Source organism: Pseudonaja textilis, chromosome 1, assembly GCF_049901715.1.
Source record: "Pseudonaja textilis isolate UNSWEBS1 chromosome 1, rPseTex1.2, whole genome shotgun sequence".
Classification (NCBI taxonomy): Eukaryota; Metazoa; Chordata; class Lepidosauria; order Squamata; family Elapidae; genus Pseudonaja; species Pseudonaja textilis.
The window spans coordinates 4,820,412-4,842,370 of record NC_141990.1 but is presented as its reverse complement, the minus strand read 5'-3'; the positions used below and the strand labels follow the sequence as shown (position 1 = coordinate 4,842,370).

At 44.3% G+C, this 21,959-nt stretch overlaps 1 protein-coding gene across 1 annotated transcript in view; it reads right to left on the bottom strand.

The window, feature by feature from the left end:
• DOC2B (double C2 domain beta) overlaps positions 1-21,959 on the bottom strand; it is a 138,335-nt gene that overhangs the window by 51,331 nt on the left and 65,045 nt on the right. Inside the window, exon 5 of the mRNA XM_087924972.1 lies at positions 7,878-7,987. Coding sequence (XP_087781098.1) covers positions 7,878-7,987 — 110 coding nt within the window. The remainder of the gene's footprint in view (positions 1-7,877; positions 7,988-21,959) is intronic.

Genomic DNA, 21,959 nt, shown 5'->3' with positions numbered 1-21,959 from the left:
CCTTGCAGCCTTACTCCTGAGTCGTCTGTGCTGTTGCAGCTGCTATGCCCTTCGAGCAGCCCTGCGCGCATGTGCACAGGCTCCTCAGTCTCCTCTTCATCACTGCTGCCAGCCTCCACAATCTCCGAAGACGGCACTCCACTCTCTGATGGTCTTGGCCCCATCCCTACCTCACACACAGGCCCCTCATCTGAGTCCTCGCTGTCCGAGACCTCAGCCGTCCGCACCTGCTGCAGGCGAACCACAATACCAACTCATATTTATGGCCGTTTATGCCATGTCTCCACATTTGTGGGATCCAAATTCGGATGCTTGGCAACTGTCTCATAGTTATGACAAAGGTTGCTGTTTGCTGGGATCATGTGATTCCCCTTTTGCGACCTTTTGACAAGCAAAGTCGATGCGGAAAGCCGGATCCACTTAACAACGACAATTTTACAACAACAGTGTCAGGATTCCGGCAATTACCCCCAATTAAAACATGAGTCTGGAGCCAAACTTCCAACACTTCAAAAGGATTTATTGGGAGTTAACATGTCAGGCACTGCCTGGGTGTAGCCGACTCTGGGACCCATCATTCATTGTCACCCTTGATCCTGGTTTTCCCCTCACCCCCTGGGTGTATCGTAATTCATATTCTCCAATGGGACAACTCCATAGCCCAGAACCATCAATCATGCTCTCCAGTTAGATATTTGCCCAGCAGAAACTTCAGTCACCTGGTTACGATCTCTGAAAAACTACGTATGGAATGCGCTTTTGGTTTCCAAGCTGCCGCAATGCTCTTTCAAACCCCTTTCCCCCCTCCCTTTCTGTTGGCAACTCTAAAAAGACCATAGAAATATTTTATGAGTTGACAGGCGGTGATTCACTTAACGAAGTCTGTAAAATGGGGCAAAATGCACTTAAAAATTGCCTTGCTTAGCCACGTCAATATTGACCGCTCAGTTACGGTCGTAAGTCGAGGACTACCTCTATAACTAGCCTGCTTGCTAGAGGGATATGTCTGACCTCAATATTTCAATTTTTTCAAGTTTTTTCTTTCTAAAATGCGACCCAAGCTCAGAGCTGTGATTCTTTCTCCTATGTTCCCTCCAACCTGCCTCCACCTCCCTTTACAAGGCTCTTTAACCTTGTGCCTTGCACTCCGAGGCCCATGTGCACTTCTGCAGGAGATAAAAGTGCCCTGAGAAGATATTGCAAACCTTCATGCTCCTTTCCCGTAGATCAAGCAGCTGTCAGGGGAGATTTATGAGCGAGAGCAGGAAAGCATGCAAAAAGAAAACGAAGAAGGAAAAAAAAAAAGGACCTGGAAAGCGTGCAAAAAGAGGATGGCCCACTGTTATCCTGAACCTGTCGCTGAAAAAAGCCTACTGGGAGTCCAAGGGTGAGAAAACTCAGAATAAATTTTGGGTCTAAAGGCCGCACGCAAAGTTTTGATGCCACGAGCCCGGAGAGAGGCGGAGGGAGATCTAAAAGGAAAAAGCTTCTGTGCAAAAACGGAACGTTACAATCTACCAAACCTGCAAAGATTCAGGGAGTCCTGGACTTACAACCACAATTGGGCCCCAGATTTCCACTGCTAAGTGAAACGTTGGTTAAGTGAAGGGTTTGAGTTTTTTTTTTTTCCTGGTGAGGCCAGTCTATCAGGGCAACCTGGTCTACCCAATTATGGGATGGAGCATACTGCTTCCGCTTTCGCCTTAGAGAAGAGAAGAGTAGAATAGAATAGAGCAGAATAGAATAATGAATAAGAAGAGAAGAGAAGAGAAGAGAAGAGAAGAGAAGAGAAGAGAAGAGAAGAGAAGAATAGGGCAGAATAGAATAATGAATAAGAAGAGAAGAGAAAAGAGTAGAGTAGAATAGGAATAGGAATAGGAATAGGAATAGGAATTAGAATAGAATAGAATAGAATAGAATAGAATAGAATAGAATAATGAATAAGAAGAGAAGAGAAGAATAGAATAGAGCAGAATAGAATAATGAATAAGAAGAGAAGAGAAGAGAAAATAAGAGAGAATAAAGTAGAATAGAGTAGAATAGAAATGAATAGAACAGAATAGAACAGAATAATGAATAGAGAAGAGAGTTAACAGAATAGAATAGAATAGAATAGAATAGAATAGAATAGAATAGAATAGAATAAACAGAGTTGGAAGGGACCTGGGAGGTCTTCTAGTCCAACCCCCTGCCTAGGCAGGAAACCCTACAGCACTTCAGACAAATGGTTATCCAACATCTTCTTAAAAACTTCCAGTGTTGGAGCATTCATAACTTCTGGAGGCAACTTGGTCCACTGATTAATTGTTCTGATAATTGTTTCAGCCTCAATCCAGGAGCCTTCGCAGACAGTCATTCTAGTGACAAACTATTCTTGTGTTGAATTTATATTTTACCAACAAACCAACGAAGGGAGAATAGTATAGAGCTATTTCAAGTGATCTAGCTCTTGTCAGCTAGCCATCCTCTTTCTGGGGTTCATTGGTTAAGTGAATTTTGTCCCGCTTCATGACCTTTTTTGGCCACAGTTAAGTGAATTGCTGTCATTGTTAAATTAGTCAGACTGAGGAGTCTTTGGTGCTCCCTTGAGTTTGCTGGGGTTTTTTGCAAACCTTTTATTACCCAACTAGGTAACAGCATCAATCACTGATGATAGTTAAGGTAGTGAAAGGTTTGCAAGAAAACCACCAAACTCAGAGAGCACCAAGGATCCCTTATCATCTGTTTGTCTGTCTGTCTGTCTGTCTGTCTGTCTGTCTGTCTGTCTGTCTATCTATCTATCTATCTATCTATCTATCTATCTATCTATCTATCCATCTATCCATCAATATCTATCCATCTATCACTCCATCTCTATCATCCCTCTGTATCTCTCCAGCTATATGTACACATATATAGACTGGGTGAAACCAGGATCAATAGCAGTAACTATGAGGGGGATCTTGGAGTCTTAGTGGACAACCAGCTAAATAGGAGCCAGCAGTGTGCAGCAGCAGCCAAAAAAGCCAATGCAATCCTAAGTAGCATTAACAGAAGGATACAATCGAGATCAAGGGAGGTAGTAATACCACTCTATAAATCCTTAGTAAGACCACACCTAGAGTACTGCACCCAGTTTTGTTCACCACATTATAAAAAAGATGTTGAGACTCTAGAAAAAGTGCAGAAAAGAGCAACCAGGATGATTAGGGGACTGGAGGCTAAAACATATGAAGAACGGTTACAGGAACTGGGCATGGCTGGTCTAGTGAAGAGAAGGACCAGGGGAGACATGATAGCAGTCCTCCAATATTTGAGGGGCTGCCACAGAGAGGAGGAAGGGGTCAAGCTATTTTCTAAAGCACCTGAAGGCCAGAGAAGAAATAACGTATGGAAATTGAACAAGGAGAGATTTAACCTGGAAATAGAGAGAAACCTTCTGACTGTGAGAAATATCAACCAATGGAACAGAAGTTGCCTTTGGAAGTTGTGGGAGCGCCATCACTTGAGACTTTCAAAAAGAGACTGGACTGCCATTTGTCAGAAATGGTGTAGGGTCTCCCGCTTGGGCAGGGGGGTGGACTAGATGACCTACAAGGTCCCTTCCAACTTTGATTATCTGTTATCTGTTATCAGCTCTCTTTACCTATCTCTATCCCTGTCTATCTACCTGTCTACCTATCTATCTACCTATCCATCCATCCTTCCATCCATCTATCCTCTGGAAAAAGTGATTTATGGACCTTTTTCACACTTACAACCTTTGTAGTATCCCCATCAGAGGTAGTATTCAGCAGGTTCTGACCAGTTCTAGAGAACCAGTAGCGGAAATTTTGAGTAGTTTGGAGAACCAGCAAATAGCACCTACTGACTGAGAATTTTACAGTACCCTTCCGCTGCCACGCCCACTAAGCCACGCCCACAGATTTTTTGAATCCCACCATTTATCCCCATGGTCACGTGATCAAAACTCCTAAGTTGTATTAATAGAGGAATTCAATCAGGTTCACACGAGGTACTAATACCCCTCTATAAAGCCTTAGTAACACCACACCTAGTTTTGCATCCAGTTTTGGTCACCGCACTATAAAAAAGATGTTGAGGCTCTAGAAAAAGTACAGAGAAGAGCAACCAGGATGATGAGGGGACTGGAGGCTAAAACATGAAGAACGGTTGCAGGAACTGGGCCTGGCTAGTCTGGGGAAGAGAAGGACCAGGGGAGACAGGATAGTAGTTTTCCAATATTTATGGGGCTGCCACAGAGAGGAGGAAGGGGGTCAAGCTATTTTCCGAGGCACCTGGAGGCCAGATAAGGAACAATGGATGGAAACTAACCAAGGAGAGAGATTCAACCTAGAAATAAGGAGGAATTTTCTGACAGGCAAAGCAATCAACCAAAAGGGACATAAGTTGTCTTCCAAAGTTGTGGAGGCTTTCAAGAAGAGACTGGACTGCCCTCTGTCAGGAATGGTGTAGGGTCTGCTGCTTGGGCGGGGGTTTGGACTAGATAACCTACAAGGTCCCTTCCAACTCTGTTAATCTGTTTAATCTGCTTAATCTGTTTTTCTCTGTTGTTGTTTTTTCCTCATTTTGCAAGGAAGGAAAAGTAGCAGCCTCAAAACTCCCCAGCTGCCACAGCACATGTGCTCGTCTCACGTTAAGTGTATCTGAGACACATTTAAACGCCTCCTGGTATCAATTTGCACATTTGCACCAAATCGAATATCGCATTATTCACACATGCGCAACTCACCGCAACCTCTCGGGAGTTCTTAGTCACTTCAAGTGGTACACAGTATAATATACAGGTAGTCCTTGACTTACAAGCTTCAAATTTCCGTTGCTAAGGGAGAAGGTTGTTAAGGGAGTTTTGCCTCCCTTTTATCACCTTTCACTGCATTTGTTAAGTTAGTGATACGGTTGTTAAGTGAATCTGGCTTCCCCATTGTAAATATGAGTCAGTTGCTAAACATCTGAATTTGGATCAGGTAACCGTGGGGATGCTGCAACGGTCGTAAGTGTGAAAAACGGTCATGATGGCAGACCTATGGCACGCATGCCACAGGTGGCACGCTTGCCACATTTGTGCTGGCACGCAAGCTGCAGGCAAACTTACCTCACTGCGCATGCGCATGCCTCACAGCTAATTTTCGGCCGGTTTGAGGCCTTTTTCAGCCTCCCAGAGGCTTTAGGAAGGCTTCTGCAGGCTTTTCAGGCCTAAAACTAGGCCCGTTTCATAACTTCCTGGGACTCAGGAGTAAGGCCATACCTCGGAGATGATTGGCCCCTCCCATAGGGCATAAAAGAGGAGCAAACGGGATGTGAGCTTTTGCAGGAAGCAATGACTTCGTCTGGTCGATTCAAGCTTTGAAAAGTTCTGTTTGACTCTGTGTCCAGTTTGGCTTTGCCTGCGTCTGGCCATTTGTTCTCTGGCCGCATTCCAAGTGCGATAAGGTGGGTGATTTTGTAAATATTCCCCTGAAAGGCTGTTTGTGAAGCCTTGCAGGCTGTGAATGAACGTAATTTACAGCCGTGGAAATAAAAGAGGTTTTGCCGGGACTAAGATTGTGGTTTATGCTTTCTAAGGGAGCCAAGGTCAGAACAGTAAACTTTGAACAGTCACTAAATGAATGGTTATAAGTCAAGGACTACCTGTACTCATTTTTTAAAATTTTTATTATCGTCAAATTTACAATACATGCCTCCCAATCTCGTGCTTGGAGCAGCCTGAATTATTGGCAGCTAAGTAATGCTGTATTAGCAAGCGCTAAATTCCTTGACATTTCTAAAATCCCCCGATGGGTATTACATGACTTCATTTTAAACCCCGGATTTGTATTTTTATGACTCCATCTTCTGTTTAAAACATCTCCGTCTTTAAACTGCCTAATAAAAATATAAAGCGTTTAAAAATGAAAATCCCATTGAGATCTCAAATCAAATTGCCACGGCTTTGATAGCAGCCAGCCGTCATCTTTCAAATTGCCAGATTAGGATGTTGCAGAGTTATGAGCGAATCAAAATATGTGTTGTGGCCTGCTGGCGGCCTGCGAAGCTGGCAGCAGAGTCGGACAGTGGGGAGGAACGTGGGCCAGTCTGGGAGTCTGGGAGGGCTCGGACAAGGGATCTGTGTCCGACACAGAGATGGGGCCAGGGCTATCTGAGAGTTATGTGCTGACTCCGGAGCCTCCAGAATCTGATAGCAGCGCGGCAGAGGAACAGAGGGAGCCTGTTCCCAGTGCACGCTTGCGCAGAGCTGCCAGAAGGCAAGAACTGTTAAAGCAAAAGGGGAGACTCGGGAATAAGGCTTGGAGATGATTGGCCCCTCCCATAAGACATAAAGGAGGAGCAAAGGGATACGAGCCTTTGCAGGAAGCAACTTTGTTCCTTCTGGTCGGTTTACAATCTGAAGCTCCATGTTGACTTTGTGCTCTGTTTGGCCTTGTACAACTAATTGGCAATTTAGTCGTTGGCAGCAGTTCAAGGGAGATAAAGGTGGGTGCTTATCAGCCTTATCCCGAAAGACTGGGGCGGACTTCTGTTGGACGATTCACAAAGTTTTTGGGACTCATTACAGGCTGTGAATATAATTCACCGCCGGTGAAATAATAAAAACAAGCTTTTGGGGAACAGCGTGTGATTGTTACTGTCTCAGGAAGCCTTGGTCAGAACAATATGAAAATTTTCAACCACCGGGTATGCTGAGAATCTCCCCGGCGTCTTTCCAGGTAAGACAATTTAGTTTTGCTAAAAGCTGAGAATTTACGAAGTTGAGAAAGGGGAGAAATACGTTAAGTAATTGGCTGGGGAAAAGAAAGATAAATCAGGTTTAAACTCAGGTGTTGTCAGGAAAATATATTTTTATGCTTTGGGAAGATTAGCCACTGGACAGACAAAGATCCATCTGACTGGTCTTGATATATAATCCCTCCAAAAGGAGATTTAAAACACTTCAAAAGCCAGACTCGGTCTACAATTTTGCCAGTGGAACAGGGACAGTCCTTGATTTATGACAGTTCATTTAGTGACCATTTGAAGTTACCACCGAGCTGGAAAAACTGACTTACAACCTTGTTTCACACTTACGACCGTTGCAACGTCCCCATGGTCACATGCTCAAAATTCAGATGCAACTGACTCGTATTTATGACGGTTGCCGTGTCCCGGGGGGGGGTGTCACGTGATCCCCTTTTGATACCTTCTGCCAAGCAAAGTCCATGGGGAAGCCTGATCCACTTAACAACGGTGTGACTAATTTAACAACGGCAGTGATTCATTTAGCAAATGTGGCAAGAAAAAGTCATAAAATGGCGCAATGCTTACTTAACAAATTTCTCACTTAGCGATGTAAATTTTGTCCATGGTGGAGCCAGATTCAATTGACTCATATCTATGATGAGTGTCCCTGGGCAACTGGCTCATGTTTATGTTTGTTGCAGTGTCCCTGGGTCATGTGATAACTTTTTGCTAATTTCTGACAAGCAGAGTCAAACAGGGAAGCCAGATTCATTTAATAACAGATGTTAAGAACTGCAGCGATTCATGTAATAACTGTGGCAAGAAAATTCGTAAAAAGGGCCAAAACTCACTAAGCAACAGAAACGTTGGGCTCAATTGTGGTCGTTAAGCCAAGGACTACCTGTAAGGGTATGTGAGAATGACCTTGGCAGATGGAGGAAGAAAAGGGAACAATCAGATAACAGATAGCAAAGTCCTCAGCTGCATAACAGATGGAGAAAGAGATTCAGAAAGGATTTCTCAGGCTATAAAAGAGACGGTGGGACGTTTGTACTTTCAGACTTGCCAGATTCCGTTCACGCAGCCTGATAATAAAGTAGAAATAGCTCACCTGTCCTTGTTTCCTGTCTGGTCTACCTGGAAGGCTGACACGGACTCACCTGAGTGTTTTGCGGATCATGTCTTCGTCGGTGATCCCGTAGTATGTGAGGGTTTCATTCCAGGTAGGATTTAATGTATTCCGCAAAGTTTTGGTCCTCAGTTTGTTCGCCTGGGTGTGTGTGGAAAGAAAATAAATCGATTTGTTTGTATGAATAACTGAAGGAGTTATATGAATAACTCAGGAACACACAGAATCTTTCTTTCCTCCTACCATTTTCCCTACAACAACAACCCTGTTAGGTGGGTTGGGCTGAGAGTATGTGACTGGTCCAACGAACTTTCGTATCTAAGGGAGGAACTAGAACTCACTGCTTCCTAGTGATTGGCCCAGTCACCCAGCCAAGTTTCCTGCCTAAGGTGGGACTAGAACTCCCAGCCTCCTTGGGATTGGCCCAAAGTTACCCAGTTGGCTTTCACACCTAAGGTGGGACTAGAACTCCAAGCCTCCTTGGGATTGGCCCTAAGTCACCCAGTTGGTTTTCAGGCCTAAGGCGGGACTAGAACTCCAAGCCTCCTTGGGATTGGCCCAAAGTCACCCAGTTGGCTTTCACGCCTAAGGCGGGACTAGAACTCCAAGCCTCCTTGGGATTGGCCCAAAGTTACCCAGTTGGTTTTCACACCTAAGGCGGGACTAGAACTCCAAGCCTCCTTGGGATTGGCCCAAAGTCACCCAGTTGGCTTTCACACCTAAGGCGGCACTAGAACTCCAAGCCTCCTTGGGATTAGCCCAAAGTCACCCAGTTGGCTTTCACACCTAAGGCAGGACTAGAACTCACCATCTCCTGGTGATTGGCCCAAAGTGGATTTTGTGCTTAAGGAGAAACTAGAACTCACCATCTCCAGGGAATTGGTCCAAAGTCACCCAACTCATAAAATATAACTACGGTCTTTTTAGAGTTGCCAGCAGAACCAGAACTCACCACCTCCTGATGTTTCAACCATAGTCTGCCCAACTGGCTTTTGTGCCTAAGGCAGGACTAGAACTCCCGGTCTCCTGGCTATTGTCCCAAAGTCACCCAGCCAGCTTTCCTGCCTAAGGCGGGACTAGAACTCACAGTCTCCTGATGATTGGCCCAAAGGGGCTTTTGTGCTCAAGGAGAGACTAGAATTCACCATCTCCTGGCAATCGGTTCCAAGTCATCCAAACAGATTTTGTGCCTAATGCAGGACTAGAACTCACCGTCCTCGACTTACAACAGTTCATTTAGTGACAACGGCACAGCAAAAAGTGACTTAGGACCATTTTTCGCACTTACGACCATCGCAGCACTGCCACGGTCACTTGAATAAAATTTGGAGGCTTGACAACTGGTTCATATTTATGACAGACATAGCGTCCCAGCCCGGGGTTACATAATCCCGCTTTTGCCACCTTCTGACAAGCAAAGTCAATGGAGAAGCCTGATTTGCTTAAACGACCCTTTTACTAAGTTAACAACTGCAGTGATTCACTTAGCAAATGGTGCAAGAAAGTTGCGAGGACCCAAAGGGGCGTGGCACAAAGGCAACCCAGTCAGATAATCAGTAGGAGTCCCTTTATTATCTCCAACTTTGCCCCCAAGGTCCTGGTTACCTTCTGGGCTGGAGAAAAACTCTCCCAGGAAGAGCCTTGGGCTGCAGAGAATCAAGTCCAAAACGTGGTCAACAAAAACTGTAACTGTAAAGTCCAATCAAGGCAAGAGGAGGTAATTAGTCCGGCAGGGCAGGAGCAAGAATTCCAGACGTGAAGGCACGGCAATAACTCAACATGGTTGGGAGGACGCCAGGAATGCGGATAACCAAAGTCAACATAAGATAAACTCAAGTTTGCTCCTAGCAAACACTGCACTCAGCATGCATCTCTTTTAACCTCTCCTCCCAGATGTGGCTAATGAAGGGGATCAGGGCCCTTTCCTCCCCCGTAAGCCATGCAACCACATTGCTCCCTTCTCCATTCCTCCCTGCATGCCCTAGGATGAAGAGGGGGTGGGCCTGGGCCTTCTTCTGAACTCCGTCTCCCTTGTTCTGCCTCTCCCTTGTTCTGCCTCTCCCCTGCTCTGCCCAGCCGGACTTTGCCCTTCCCCAGTTTCCTTCACAGCCAACGGAGCCACACTCCCACTCCCTGTCAGCTGTTTATTTTCCTCCTCGGATTCACACTCCGACGGGGGCATGACAAAAGGCCACAAAACGGGGCAAAACTCACTTAAGGAATTTCTCACTAAGCAACATCAATTTTGGGCCCAAAAGCCCTGAGTTGAGGACTACCTCTCTTTGCTGCATAGTTCTGCAAGGGCAGCTCCATTCTGGCGAGATCGTATTTTGCTGCAGAACCTGTGCCTTTTTGAAGTGCCAAATAAATATATACAGCTTGAACCAAGAAGTTGCCAAGAATTGTGACATCCTAAAAGAGGAATTGACCTTTCTGGTAAAGAAGATATGTAAAACCCTGCACAGGGTGGGATGTGACGGGGGGTGGGGGGAAATGGCCATTAATGAGAATAGAATAGGGTTCTCAGCCCTTAAAAACGACTCCATAACTCAGCATAATCATAATACATGGCTGACATTCAGTGGAATTGCTGGTCTGGTTTATTTCCTGGATTTCTGTTGTTGAAAATAAGCATCCATCATCAAGGGACAGTTTTATCCATGCATGACTGAAGTACCCTCCAGGATGTTTTGAGAAGGCTCAGCTTGTTTTGACCATGTAGTTGTTTTGATGGGACGGGACAGGATGGAACGGAACAGAACAGAACAGAATAATAGAATAGAATCTATTGAGAATAGAAATAGAAATAAGAATGGAATGGAATGGAATGGAATCTATTGAGAACAGAACAGAATAATAAATTAAAATACAATCTATTGAGAATAGAATAGAATCTATTGAGAATGAACAGAATAAAACAGAACAGAACAAAATGATAGATTAGAATACAATAAGGAATAGAATTGAATAGAATAAAATAGAATAGAATAGAATAGAAATAGAAACAGAAGTAAGAATAGAATGGAATGGAATGGAATCTATTGAAAGCAGAACAGAACAGAACAATAGATTAGAATAGAATCTATTGAGAATGGAATAGAATGGAATGGAACAGGATAGAACAGAACAGGATAGAACAGAACAGAATAGAATAGAAAATGGAATGGAATGGAACGGATAGATTAGATTAGATTAGATTAGATTAGATTAGATTAGATTAGATTTAGATTAGATTGGAATTGGATTGGATTAGAATAGAATAGAATAGAATAGAATAGAATAGAATAGAATAGAATAGAATAGAATAGAAAATGGAATGGAATGGAATGGAATGGAATGGAACAGGATAGAACAAGACAAAATAGAATAGAATAGAAAATAGAATGGAATGGAACGGATAGAATATATTTAGATTAGATTAGATTAGAATAGAATAGAATAGAATAGAATAGAATAGAATAGAATAGAATAGAATAGAATAGAATAGAATAGAATAGAATAGATTCTGGAATGAAGAATAGAATAGAATTAGAATAGAATAGAATAGAATAGAATAGAATAGAATAGAATTAGAATAGAATAGAATAGAATAGAATAGAATAGAATAGAATAGAACAGAATAGAATAGAATAGAACCCAATGGAACTGGAACAGAACAGGAGTAGAACAAGAACAGAACAGAAGAGAGAACAGAACCAAGACTGGGTATCTCTGCTGTGTGATTTCCGCCTTGACCCCTGCCAAACTCACCCATCCAATCGCCTTCATCCCAACCATCAGGCCTGCAAAGCTCAGCTGTGAAACCAAACTGATTAAGCCAACTAATCAGCTAGATCCATGATGGGTAAGATGAATCAATTAGAAAAAAACAGACCAATCCAATTAACCTTGACGGAGCTGACATCGGACTATAATTGCTTAAATGCTGTGAAATATCAGCAAGAGACAAAAAGGAAGGAGCTCCCTGCCAGAGGTTGTAAGGACGGTAGAATAATTAAGACCCCTGAAGCATCCCCAGGTGGGTCAGGTGATCAACATTCGGGCAGTTGGCAACTGGCATGTACTTAGTGACAGTTGCTCTGTCCCAGGCTCCCGCGATCACCATTTGCAACGATCCCAGCTGGCTTCCCACAAGGAAAGTCAACGGGGGAAGCCAGATTTGCTTAATGACTACTGCACAATTCACCGAACAACTATAAGGGTTTGCCTTCACAATTGGGGCAGAAAAATTGGTATAATGCATAAATCACTTAACTGTGAGCCGTGGTGGTGCAGTGGTTAGAATGCAGTATTGCAGGTTAACTCTGCCCATTGCCAGAAAGTTTGATCCTGACCAACTCAAGGCTGACTCAACTTTCTGTCCTTCCCAGGTCGGTAAAATGAAGACCCAGATTGTTGAGGGAGGGGGAAATATGCTGACTCTGTAAACTGCTTAGAGAGGGGTGTAAGGCACTGTGAAGCAGTATATAAGTCTGTTATTGCTAGGGAGGGAAGGAGGGAGGGAGGGAAGGAAGGAAGGAAGGAAGGAAGGAAGGAAGGAAGGAAGGAAGGAAGGAAGGAAGGAAGGAAGGAAGGAAGGAAGAAAGAAAGAAAGAAAGAAAGAAAGAAAGAAAGAAAGAAAGAAAGAAAGAAAGAAAGAAAGAAAGAAAGAAAGAAAATAGATTGGATGAAACCAGGCTCAATAGCAATAACTGGGAGAGGGATCTTGGAGTCTTAGTGGACAACCAGCTAAATATGAGTCATCAATTTGCAGTGCCAACCAAAAAATCCAATGCAATCCTAAATTGCATTAACAGAGGGATACAATCGAGATCAAGGGAGGTACTAATACCACTCTATAAAGCCTTAGCAAGACCACACCTGGAATACTGCATTTGTTTTTTGGTTGCCACACTATAAAAAAGATATTGAGACTCTAGAAAATGTACAGAGAAGAGCAACCAGGATGATTAGGGGACTGGAGGCTAAAACATACAATGAACGGTTGCAGGAACTGGGCCTGGCTAGTCTAGGGAAGAGAAGGACCAGGGGAGACAGGATAGAGGTCTTCCAATATCTGATGGGCTGCCACAGAGAGGAAAGGGGTCAAGCTATTTTGCAAAGCACCTGAAGGCCAGAGGAGGAATAATTGATGGAAATTGAACAAGGAGAAAGATTCAATCTAGAAATATGGAGAAATTTCCTGACATTGAGAGCAATCAACCCATGGAACAGAAGTTGCCTTCGGAAGTTGTGGGAGCTTCACCACTGGATGCTTTTAAGAAGAGACTGGACTGCCATCTGTCAGAAATGGTGTAGGGTCTCCTGCTTGTGCAGGGGGTTGGACTAGATGACCTACAAGGTCCCTTCCAACTCTGTTAATCTGAGTCAAGCTAAAGGACCTGAAGGCAGGAGAAGAAGCAACGGATGGAAACTAATCAAGGAGAGAAACAACCTAGAACTAAGGAGGAATTTCCTGATAGTGAGAACTATTAACCAGTGGAACAACTTGCCACCAGAAGTTGTGGGCGCTCCTTCAGTGGAGGTTTTTAAGAAGAGCCTGGACAAACATTTGGCTGAAATGACGTAGGGTTTCCTGCCTGAGCAGGAGGTTGGACTAGAAGACCTCCAAGGACCCTTCCAGCTGTTTTATTATATCCTATTCTACCATGAAGCGTTATATAAATCTAAGTACTATTGCTATTAACAACTGCCTCACTTAGTAGCAGAAATTTTGAGGTGGTAGGTCGAGGACTCCCTGCAATGAAAATATAATCATGTTTTATGATTTAATTCACTCTCTTGTGCGTATTTTGGAAGGTGGATTTTTGAAAACAAACAGCGTTTGAACCGGGTTTTAATAAGATTTGCAGAACTGATAATTTTTTTCCCACAGGGGTAAATTTTAAATTAGTAAGGAGGATAGAAAGAAAGGGGAAGAAATAACAGAAACAGAGACAGAGGGGGAAGGCAGGGCAGTTTCCATTATCAATGATGAATAATTTTGTTTAAAAAAGCGTGTCAAAGTTGGCTAGGCTGTGATTGTTCTCTCTACCTTTGTCATTATTGCAAGGATTGGATTAGCGGCAGATCAGTTCCAGAATATTTTTATTAATTTACTTCAAAAGCATGTCATCCTCTCGCGGCTTAACCCATTTCAAGACATGTCAGGAAGATAAAATAGGTGATATTTACTCATTAACTCCGCCGATGAGCTTCTAAAAGGAGAAGGAGATTTTTTTTAAAAAATAATAATAATAATTTCACGATTTTCGGCCTAGGGAGGAGTACCGAACATTCAATTAATTTACTCAGTGAATTGGTAGCTTTCTCCCTCCTAAACGTTTACACGTAGTCCTCGACTTACGACCACAATTGAGCCCGAAACCTCTGTTGCTAAGCGAGACAGCGATGAACCAAGTTTGGCCCCATTTTACGACCTTTTTGCTCCAGTTGGGAAGAGAACCACTGCCGTGGTTAAGTGAATCATGCAGCCATGAAGCGAAACTCAGAAAAGGAGATCGCGTGACTCCTTGATAGTACGACAGTCATAACTATGAGTCAGTTGCCAAGCGTCTGGATTTTGATCACGGTGTCTGCAGGGAAGGGGCAACAGTCGTTAAGTGTGAAAATGGTCATAAGTCACTTTTTTCAGTGCTGTTGTAACCTCAAATGGTCCTTAAATGAATGGCTGGGGCTATCTGTACTCAGTTAACTTCCCGATACTTCCTTGTGTATTTTAGAGAAACCAGAAGCAATAAGTCTATCTATCTATCTATCTATCTATCTATCTATCTATCTATCTATCTATCTATCTATCTATCTATCTATGCGAAATACCACTCATGCATCATCACAAAATCTCCAGAACTATAAAGCTTACAAACTTGAAATTTGGCACCTATGTTCCTCTTGGCTTCTAGGGGCTCACTAAGAAAGGATTTTTCAAATTGACCATCAGAGCATCAGTGTTTCCTATATTGTTATTATTAACACGCTCTGATGCTAAAGAGTTCTACTCCCCCTCCCCACCTGAAAAGAAATCTCTTCCAAATGCAAAACACAAGCAGAGGAGAGGAGTTTCAGTTTCACAGCACCAAGCAACTTTAGTACAGAACAGTTGAGCTAGGTCACACCCAGGCTCCTTGCTGTCTCCTTCTTGCTCACACAGCAAATACTGTTTCAGTTTCCAAACAGCCCTCAACTCTCTCACACCCTGACAGGACGCTAGCCAGAGGACTACCATTGGATGCTGGTAGGCACAAGCAGAATTTTTCCCCCCTTATTTTCCTTCCAAAAAAACTAAGCCTGACGACATAGTTTCGTAGCAAAGCACGGGTATCGAGCTAGTAAATAAATAAAGTATAGACCCACAGCTTATAAATAAATTTTATGCATTTTTTTTTTAATTCCGTTGAGTGGGGGATCGGCCCTTTCAAAATGACATTTTTAAAAATTATTATTATTGTTAATATGAAAGTTATGCGCTGCCAATCTCATCTCCAGCAAGCCTGATTTAAAGCCAAGGACGTTGAACAGAGGCAAAAAGATTAAAATAGAAAGACCGCTTTGCAAATGACAATCTATCAATCAATGAGAAAAGTTCTACCACGGCTGGGGAAAAAAACCAAAAAACCCAAGACTTTTCACACAAAATGGAAACCAAAATTCAGGTGAGTTTCACCCAGCAGTTTAATCTGGATCTATGCAAATAATCCCAAATTGAAAAAGGACCGCAGAATATTTTCTTTTTTTAAAAAACATTTCTCTACTGTTACCCTGCCTTTATTATTTTTATAAAGAACTCAAGGCGGTGAGCCCCGGTAATGCAGGCAGTCCTCGACTTACAATGGTTCGTTTAGTGATCGTTCAAAGTTACAACGGCACTGGAAAAAAGGAGATACTATAGTTTTTTCACACTTAGGACCACTGTAAGCATCCCCATGTTGACGTGATCAAAATCTGGACATGTTGTTCAGTGGTGAGATTCAATTTTTTTTTACTACCGGTTCTGTGGGCATGGCCTGGTGGGCGTGGCAGGGGGAAGGGTACTGCAAAATCTCCAGTCAGAGGTGGGATTCGCCGGTTCTCCAAACTACTCAAAATTTCCCCTACCGGTTTCTCCAGAACTGGTCAGAACCTGCTGATTATACCACCTCTGATGTGGTTGCTGGCTCCTATTTATGCCGGTTGCGCTGTCCCGGGGGTTATGGCAACCCCTTTAGTGACCTTCTGACGAGCAGAATCAGATTCTGGAAAGTCAGATTCACTTACCAACTTAACAACTGTAATGATTTGGTTAACGACCGTGGCGAGAAAGGTCATAAAATGGGAGAAAACTTGGCAATTTTCTTGCTTAGCGACAGAAATTTTGAGCTACGGTTCTGGTCATAAGTTGAGGGTTATCTGTAATCCAGGTAGCAATAGCAATGGCACCTAGATTTATATAGCACTTCACAGTGCTTTACAGCCCTCTCTAAGCAGTTTACAGAATCGGCCTGTTGCCCCCAACAATCTGGATCCTCATTTTACTGACCTCGGAAGGATGGAAGCGGCAGTCGACCTTGAGCCAGTCAGCATCGAACTTCCTGGCTGTTGGCAGAGTTAGTCAGCAAAACTGCATTACAACCACTGCACCAACAGGGATTCCTCCTTCCCTCCCTCCCTTCCTATCTTCTTCCCTCCCTCCCTCCCTCCTTTCTCTGTTCTCCTCCCCTCCATTTCTCCTTCTCTTTCTCTTCACTTTGCCTTCTTTCCTTTTCTCCCTTCCTTCTTGTTTTCCTTCCTTCCTTCACAAGGAATAGCACTTAAGACTTATATACTGCTTTACGGTGCTTTTACAGCCCTCTCTAAGCAGTTTACAGAGTCAGCCTCTTGCCCCCAACAATCTGGGTCCTCATTTTATCGACCTCGGAAGGATGGAGGGGCAGTTGACCTTGAGCCAGTCAGGATTGAACTTCCTGGCTGTGGGCAGAATTAGCCTGCAATGCTGCATAACAACCACTGCACCACCATGGATTCCTTTCTTCCTTCCTCCCTTCCTCTTTTCTCTGTTCTCCTTCCCTCCATTTCTCCATCTCTTTCTTTTTACTTTGCCTTCTTTCCTTTCCTTCCTTCCTTCCTTCCCCCCTTCTTTCCTTTCCTTCCTTCTTTCCTTCCTTCCTTCTTTCCTTTTTCCTCCCTCCTCTCTCCCTTCCTCTTTTCTCTGTTCTCCTTCCCTCCATTTCTCCCTCTCTTTCTCTTTACTTTGCCTTCTTCCCTTTCCTTTCCTTTCCTTTCCTTTCCTTTCCTTTCCTTTCCTTTCCTTTCCTTTCCTTTCCTTTCCTTTCCTTTCCTTTCCTTTCCTTTCCTTTCCTTTCCTTCCTTCCCTTCCTTCCTTCCTTCCTTCCTTCCTTCCTTCCTTCCCTTAGACTTATAATACTTTGCAGCCTTCTCTAAACTATTTACAGAGTCAGCCTCTTGCCCCCAACAATCTGGGTCCTCATTTTACTGACCTCGGAAGGATGAAAGGCTGAGTCAACCTTGAGCCGGTCAGAATCGAACTGCCCAAATGCAGGCAGTTGGCACAATTAGCCTGCAGTACTGCATTTAACCACTGCACCACAATGGCTCGTCCTGTTTCCTATTCGGCGATTTCTAATTGGAGGATTGTTATGCTGGCTTTTCTGTTTCCCCCACGTTTTCTTTTTATTATCCTTAACACGATGCTGACCTTTTTCACAGGACATCCGCCCTGTTTCCTCACCTTCCATCGACCTGTTTCCCAATTACTCCAACATCGTTTCCCTCATCTGTCACCACTTGTTCTGCCCCTGTATATGTAGTTCGGATTTTTCCACATACAACCTGCATCACTTTTACAGTCGCTCGTATTTTTTTAAAGAAAGAAAAACAGGTCAAGCGCCAGAGAGATTGCCTGCGGAGATTGCTTGGCTGTGTTTTCCCTTTTTTTCTCACCGCCCCGTCTCCGAGTGGAGAGATTGCATCAACTAGTGAGGGGCGAAGAAGAAAACAAACCAACCAGCAATTTTTGTAGGCAATCTTTTCCGCACCTGGCTTAATTTTTTGTCCTTCCCTCCACCCGAGAGATTGGAGAGGAAGGGATGTTAGGAGAGTAAGCAAGCACACAATGGGGAACGCATTGGGCTGCTTGTGCGATGCGTTTGCAGCTGCTAACTCATTGCTTTCTAATCTAAGTACAGGTAGTTCTCGACCTGTAACTGCAGTGGAGCCAGAGGTGGTATTCAACAGGTTCTGACCAGTTCTGGAGAACCGGTAGCGGAAAATATGAGTAGTTCGGAGAACCGGTGGTAACCTTCCCCTGTTGTGGGTAGCTGGCAGCAGGTGCAGATGGCTGAGGAGAGCGAGGACTCAGATGAGAGGCCAGGACCATTAGGGAGTGGACTGATGCCTTCAGAGATTGTGGGGGCTGGCAGCAGCAATGAGGAGGTTCCCGAGGAGCCTGTGCCAAGTGCGTGTGTGCGCAGGGTTGCTCGCAGGAAAGAGCAGTTACAACAACATGGGTGACTCGGGAATAAGGCTGCAAGGTAATGGCCCCTCCTTCAAGAAGATTAAAAGCTAGCTGTGAATCGGACATTCTTTGCAGGAAGCAAAGACGTTTTGAAGCTCGGCCTCATGGACATTACATGGACATTACAGTTGGTATTTGAAGACATTACTTATAAACTATTTCTTATCTTATATGTTGTTTTTGGCAGACTTGAAAAAAAACTTGGCAAGCTAATTGTCGGATATGTTGGTGTTGGCTGGATGCAGCTGATACTAAAGTACACCATTCATTTTCCCCTTGACCCTAGTCTTCCCCTCACCCCCTGGATGTATATTCTCCAATGGGACACATCCATCCCCAAGAGTCATCAATCATGCTCTCCAATAATTTTCTTGCGCTCCGACAATTTTGGGCTGTAGGGTAATTATCTAAGCCAGTGGTGGCTAATCTTTTTGGGCTCCCGTGCCAAAAATTGTCTGCGCACTTGCACGCTCGCGCTTGCGTGCCAGCACACAAGAGGCAATGCGCTCCCCCCATGCCTCCTATGCATGCACGCACAATACCCATCTACACACCCACACACCCCTGCCACCCCCTTACCTGCACTGTGCCTCACAGCTGATTTTAGGCTGGTTTGAGGCCTTTTTCAGCCTCCCAGAGGCTTCAGGAAGGCTTCCGCAGGCTTGTCAGACCGAAAACTAGGCCCGTTTGGTCACTTCCGGTATTTCTGGAAAAACAGGAAGTGATGAAACGGGCCTAGTTTTTGGTCTGAAAAGCCTGCAGAAGCCTCCCTCAAGCCTCTGGGAGGCTGAAAAAGGCCCTCAAACTGGCCGAAAATTAGCTGGGAGATGTGCGCATGCCCAGTGAAGTATGTTTGCCTGCCGCACGTGTGCCATAGTTTCGCCATCACGGATTCAAGCACTTAAGGAATGCAGGATTTTCCCCCTCTCCCTTTTTCTGGCAGTTAAAAAGACCAAAGGAGTATCTTTTTAGTTGACACCACACCCACCAAACCACACCCACCAAACTACACGTACCAAACCATGCCCACCAAGCCAGGCCCACAGACCCAGTAGTAAAAAATTTTTGAATCCCACCACTGAGTTACAGAGCCCCGAATTTCTGTTGCTATGTGTGACATTTGTTAAGTGAATTTTGCCCCATTTAACGACCTTTCTGGCCACAGTTTTCCAGTCAATCACAGCAGTTGTTAAGTTGGTAATGAAGTTGCCGGGTAAATCTAACTTCCCGATTGACTTTACTCGTCGTAACAGGGGATCTCGTGACCCCCAGGACGCCATCACAAATATGAGTCAGTGGCCAAGCGCCTGAATTTTGATCTTGTGACCATGGGGGTGAGGCAATGGTCGTAAGTGTGGAAAACAGCCATACATCACGTTTCCTGTGTCGTTGTAACTCTGAACCATCCCCAAACGAACTACCTATATTACCTTACTCTCTTGAAATCCCTTTCTCTCCAGTGAGTATATATACAAGCCTTCATTCTCCCATTATCCCACCATCAGGATAACCATTCTCAGGGGATGTGTGGAAAAAGGAAAGCATCATCGCACTTTCCCACTTAGCACCGGGAGGTGGGATTCCACCGGTTCAGACCAGTTCTATAGAACCGGTTGTTACGATTCTGCACAGTTCGGAGAACTGGCAAATCGTGCCCCTGGCCGGCCCCGCCCCTCTCCGCCCACCCCTCCCCGCCCTGCCTAGTCAGTCCTTATCGCGCAGGTGTGACGTTGTGCGCATGCCCGACAACACTGACTGCGTTCAGTGTTGAATCCCACCCCTGACTTAGCGACCACTTTGCTTAACAAAAGGGCTTCCAGCCCCAATTGCGGTCCCTAAATGAGGACCAGCTTTATGTTAAAAAAAACAACAACAATAGCAGCCTAAGAGCCTCTGTGACGCAGTGGTTATTGTGCAGTACTGCAAGCTACTTCTGTCAGCCAGCTGCCTACGGTTTGGCAGTTCAAATCCCACCAGGCTCAAGGTTAACTCCGCCTTCGCTCCTTCCGAGGAGGGTAAAATGAGGACCCAGATTGTTGGAAGGGCAAGAGGCTGGCTCTCTAAGCTGCTTAGAGAGGGCTTTAAAGCGCTGTACAGTGGTATATAAGTCTAGTGCAAGTGCAAGACTTATAGCAAGTGCTATTGCTATGGCTATCACACCTAAGACAGAGCCCTGGGTGACTCTGCTCATTACACAACTTCATTGTGGAAAAAAAAAGATCTATTTATTTCTACTCTTGGTTTTCCAGTCTTTAATCAATCAGTTAGACAGCTGGTTTTTTTTTAATTCCATGGCTGTTAAGCCGACTGAGAAAAAATTGATGAAGTACTATAACAAGGGCTTTATGAAAATCTTAAGTAGATGATCTTTCCTGGCTCTCCCGTAGACATCTGTTTATTGACACCCTCCAAAATAAAAGATTACAGATATTTATCGGCTTACCACCGATTCTTTCATGACCATTTAAAATTACAACGGCACTGAAAACACAGACTTAGGACTGATGTTCACACTTACGGCCAGTGCAGCATCTCTGTGACCAGGCGATCAAAATTCGAATTGCAATTGACTCATATTTATCATGGTCGCGGTGTCCCAAGGACACGTGATTCCTCCTTCTGATGAGCCGAGACCACAAGGAAACCAGATTCACTTAACAGCGGGGTGACTCACTTGTCAACCTGCAGCGATTCACTTAACAACTGCGGCAAGAAAGGTTGTAAAATGGAGCCAAGGTCACAACGATGGAAATTTAGGGCTCGTTTGTGGTCGTAAGTCAAGAGTCAGGGCTCCAGTAGTTATTCCCATTTAAATCAGGAGTCTCTATCCAGATTTTCAAAACTTAAAGATTTGTTAGGAGTAAACAAATGCCGGTGCTATTTGGGTGTAGCCGACTTTGAGACACATAATTCATTGTCACCCTTGACCAGGGGTGGGATTCAAATTTCTTAACAACCGGTTATCTGGGCGTGGCCCAATTTGTGGATGTGACTTGGTGGTCATGTGACTGAATGGGCGTGGCTTGCTGACTGGGCATGGCTTGGTGGTCACGTGACTGGCTGGGAGTGGCTTGTATGTAAATATTATAAATATTTATGTAAATATTTTTTTTTTAAAAGACCAACTTTTACCCCAAATCAGGTAAAGCCAGCAGGCAGATTGAATTGCTCACAGAATCACAGATTCACTCAGAAATCTATCTATCTGCAATCTGCTACCTGAGTCTGCACTGAAAAATAGAAGCTTCAGTCCTAAAGAAAGTTCAGCTCTGCTTTTAGATTAGCTAAAAAAGCAAGAAATCCAACGATTTCTTGCTTTCTAGCTAATCTAAATCTCCCGGCACAGCTGATAGTCGGAACAGCTGATGGTCGGGGAAAAAAAGGGAAAAATAGCAACTTACCAAACACAGACAAGTTGGATGGTGCGCATGCCAGTAAGGAGTGAGTGGGCGGGGAGGGGAGGGGCCAGTCAGTGGTGTGATTTGCCGGTTCTCCAAACTGCACAGAATCGTAACAACCGGTTCTATAGAACTGGTCCGACCAGGTAGAATCCCACCCCTGCCCTTGACGCTGGTTTCCCCTCGCCCCCTGGATGTATATTCT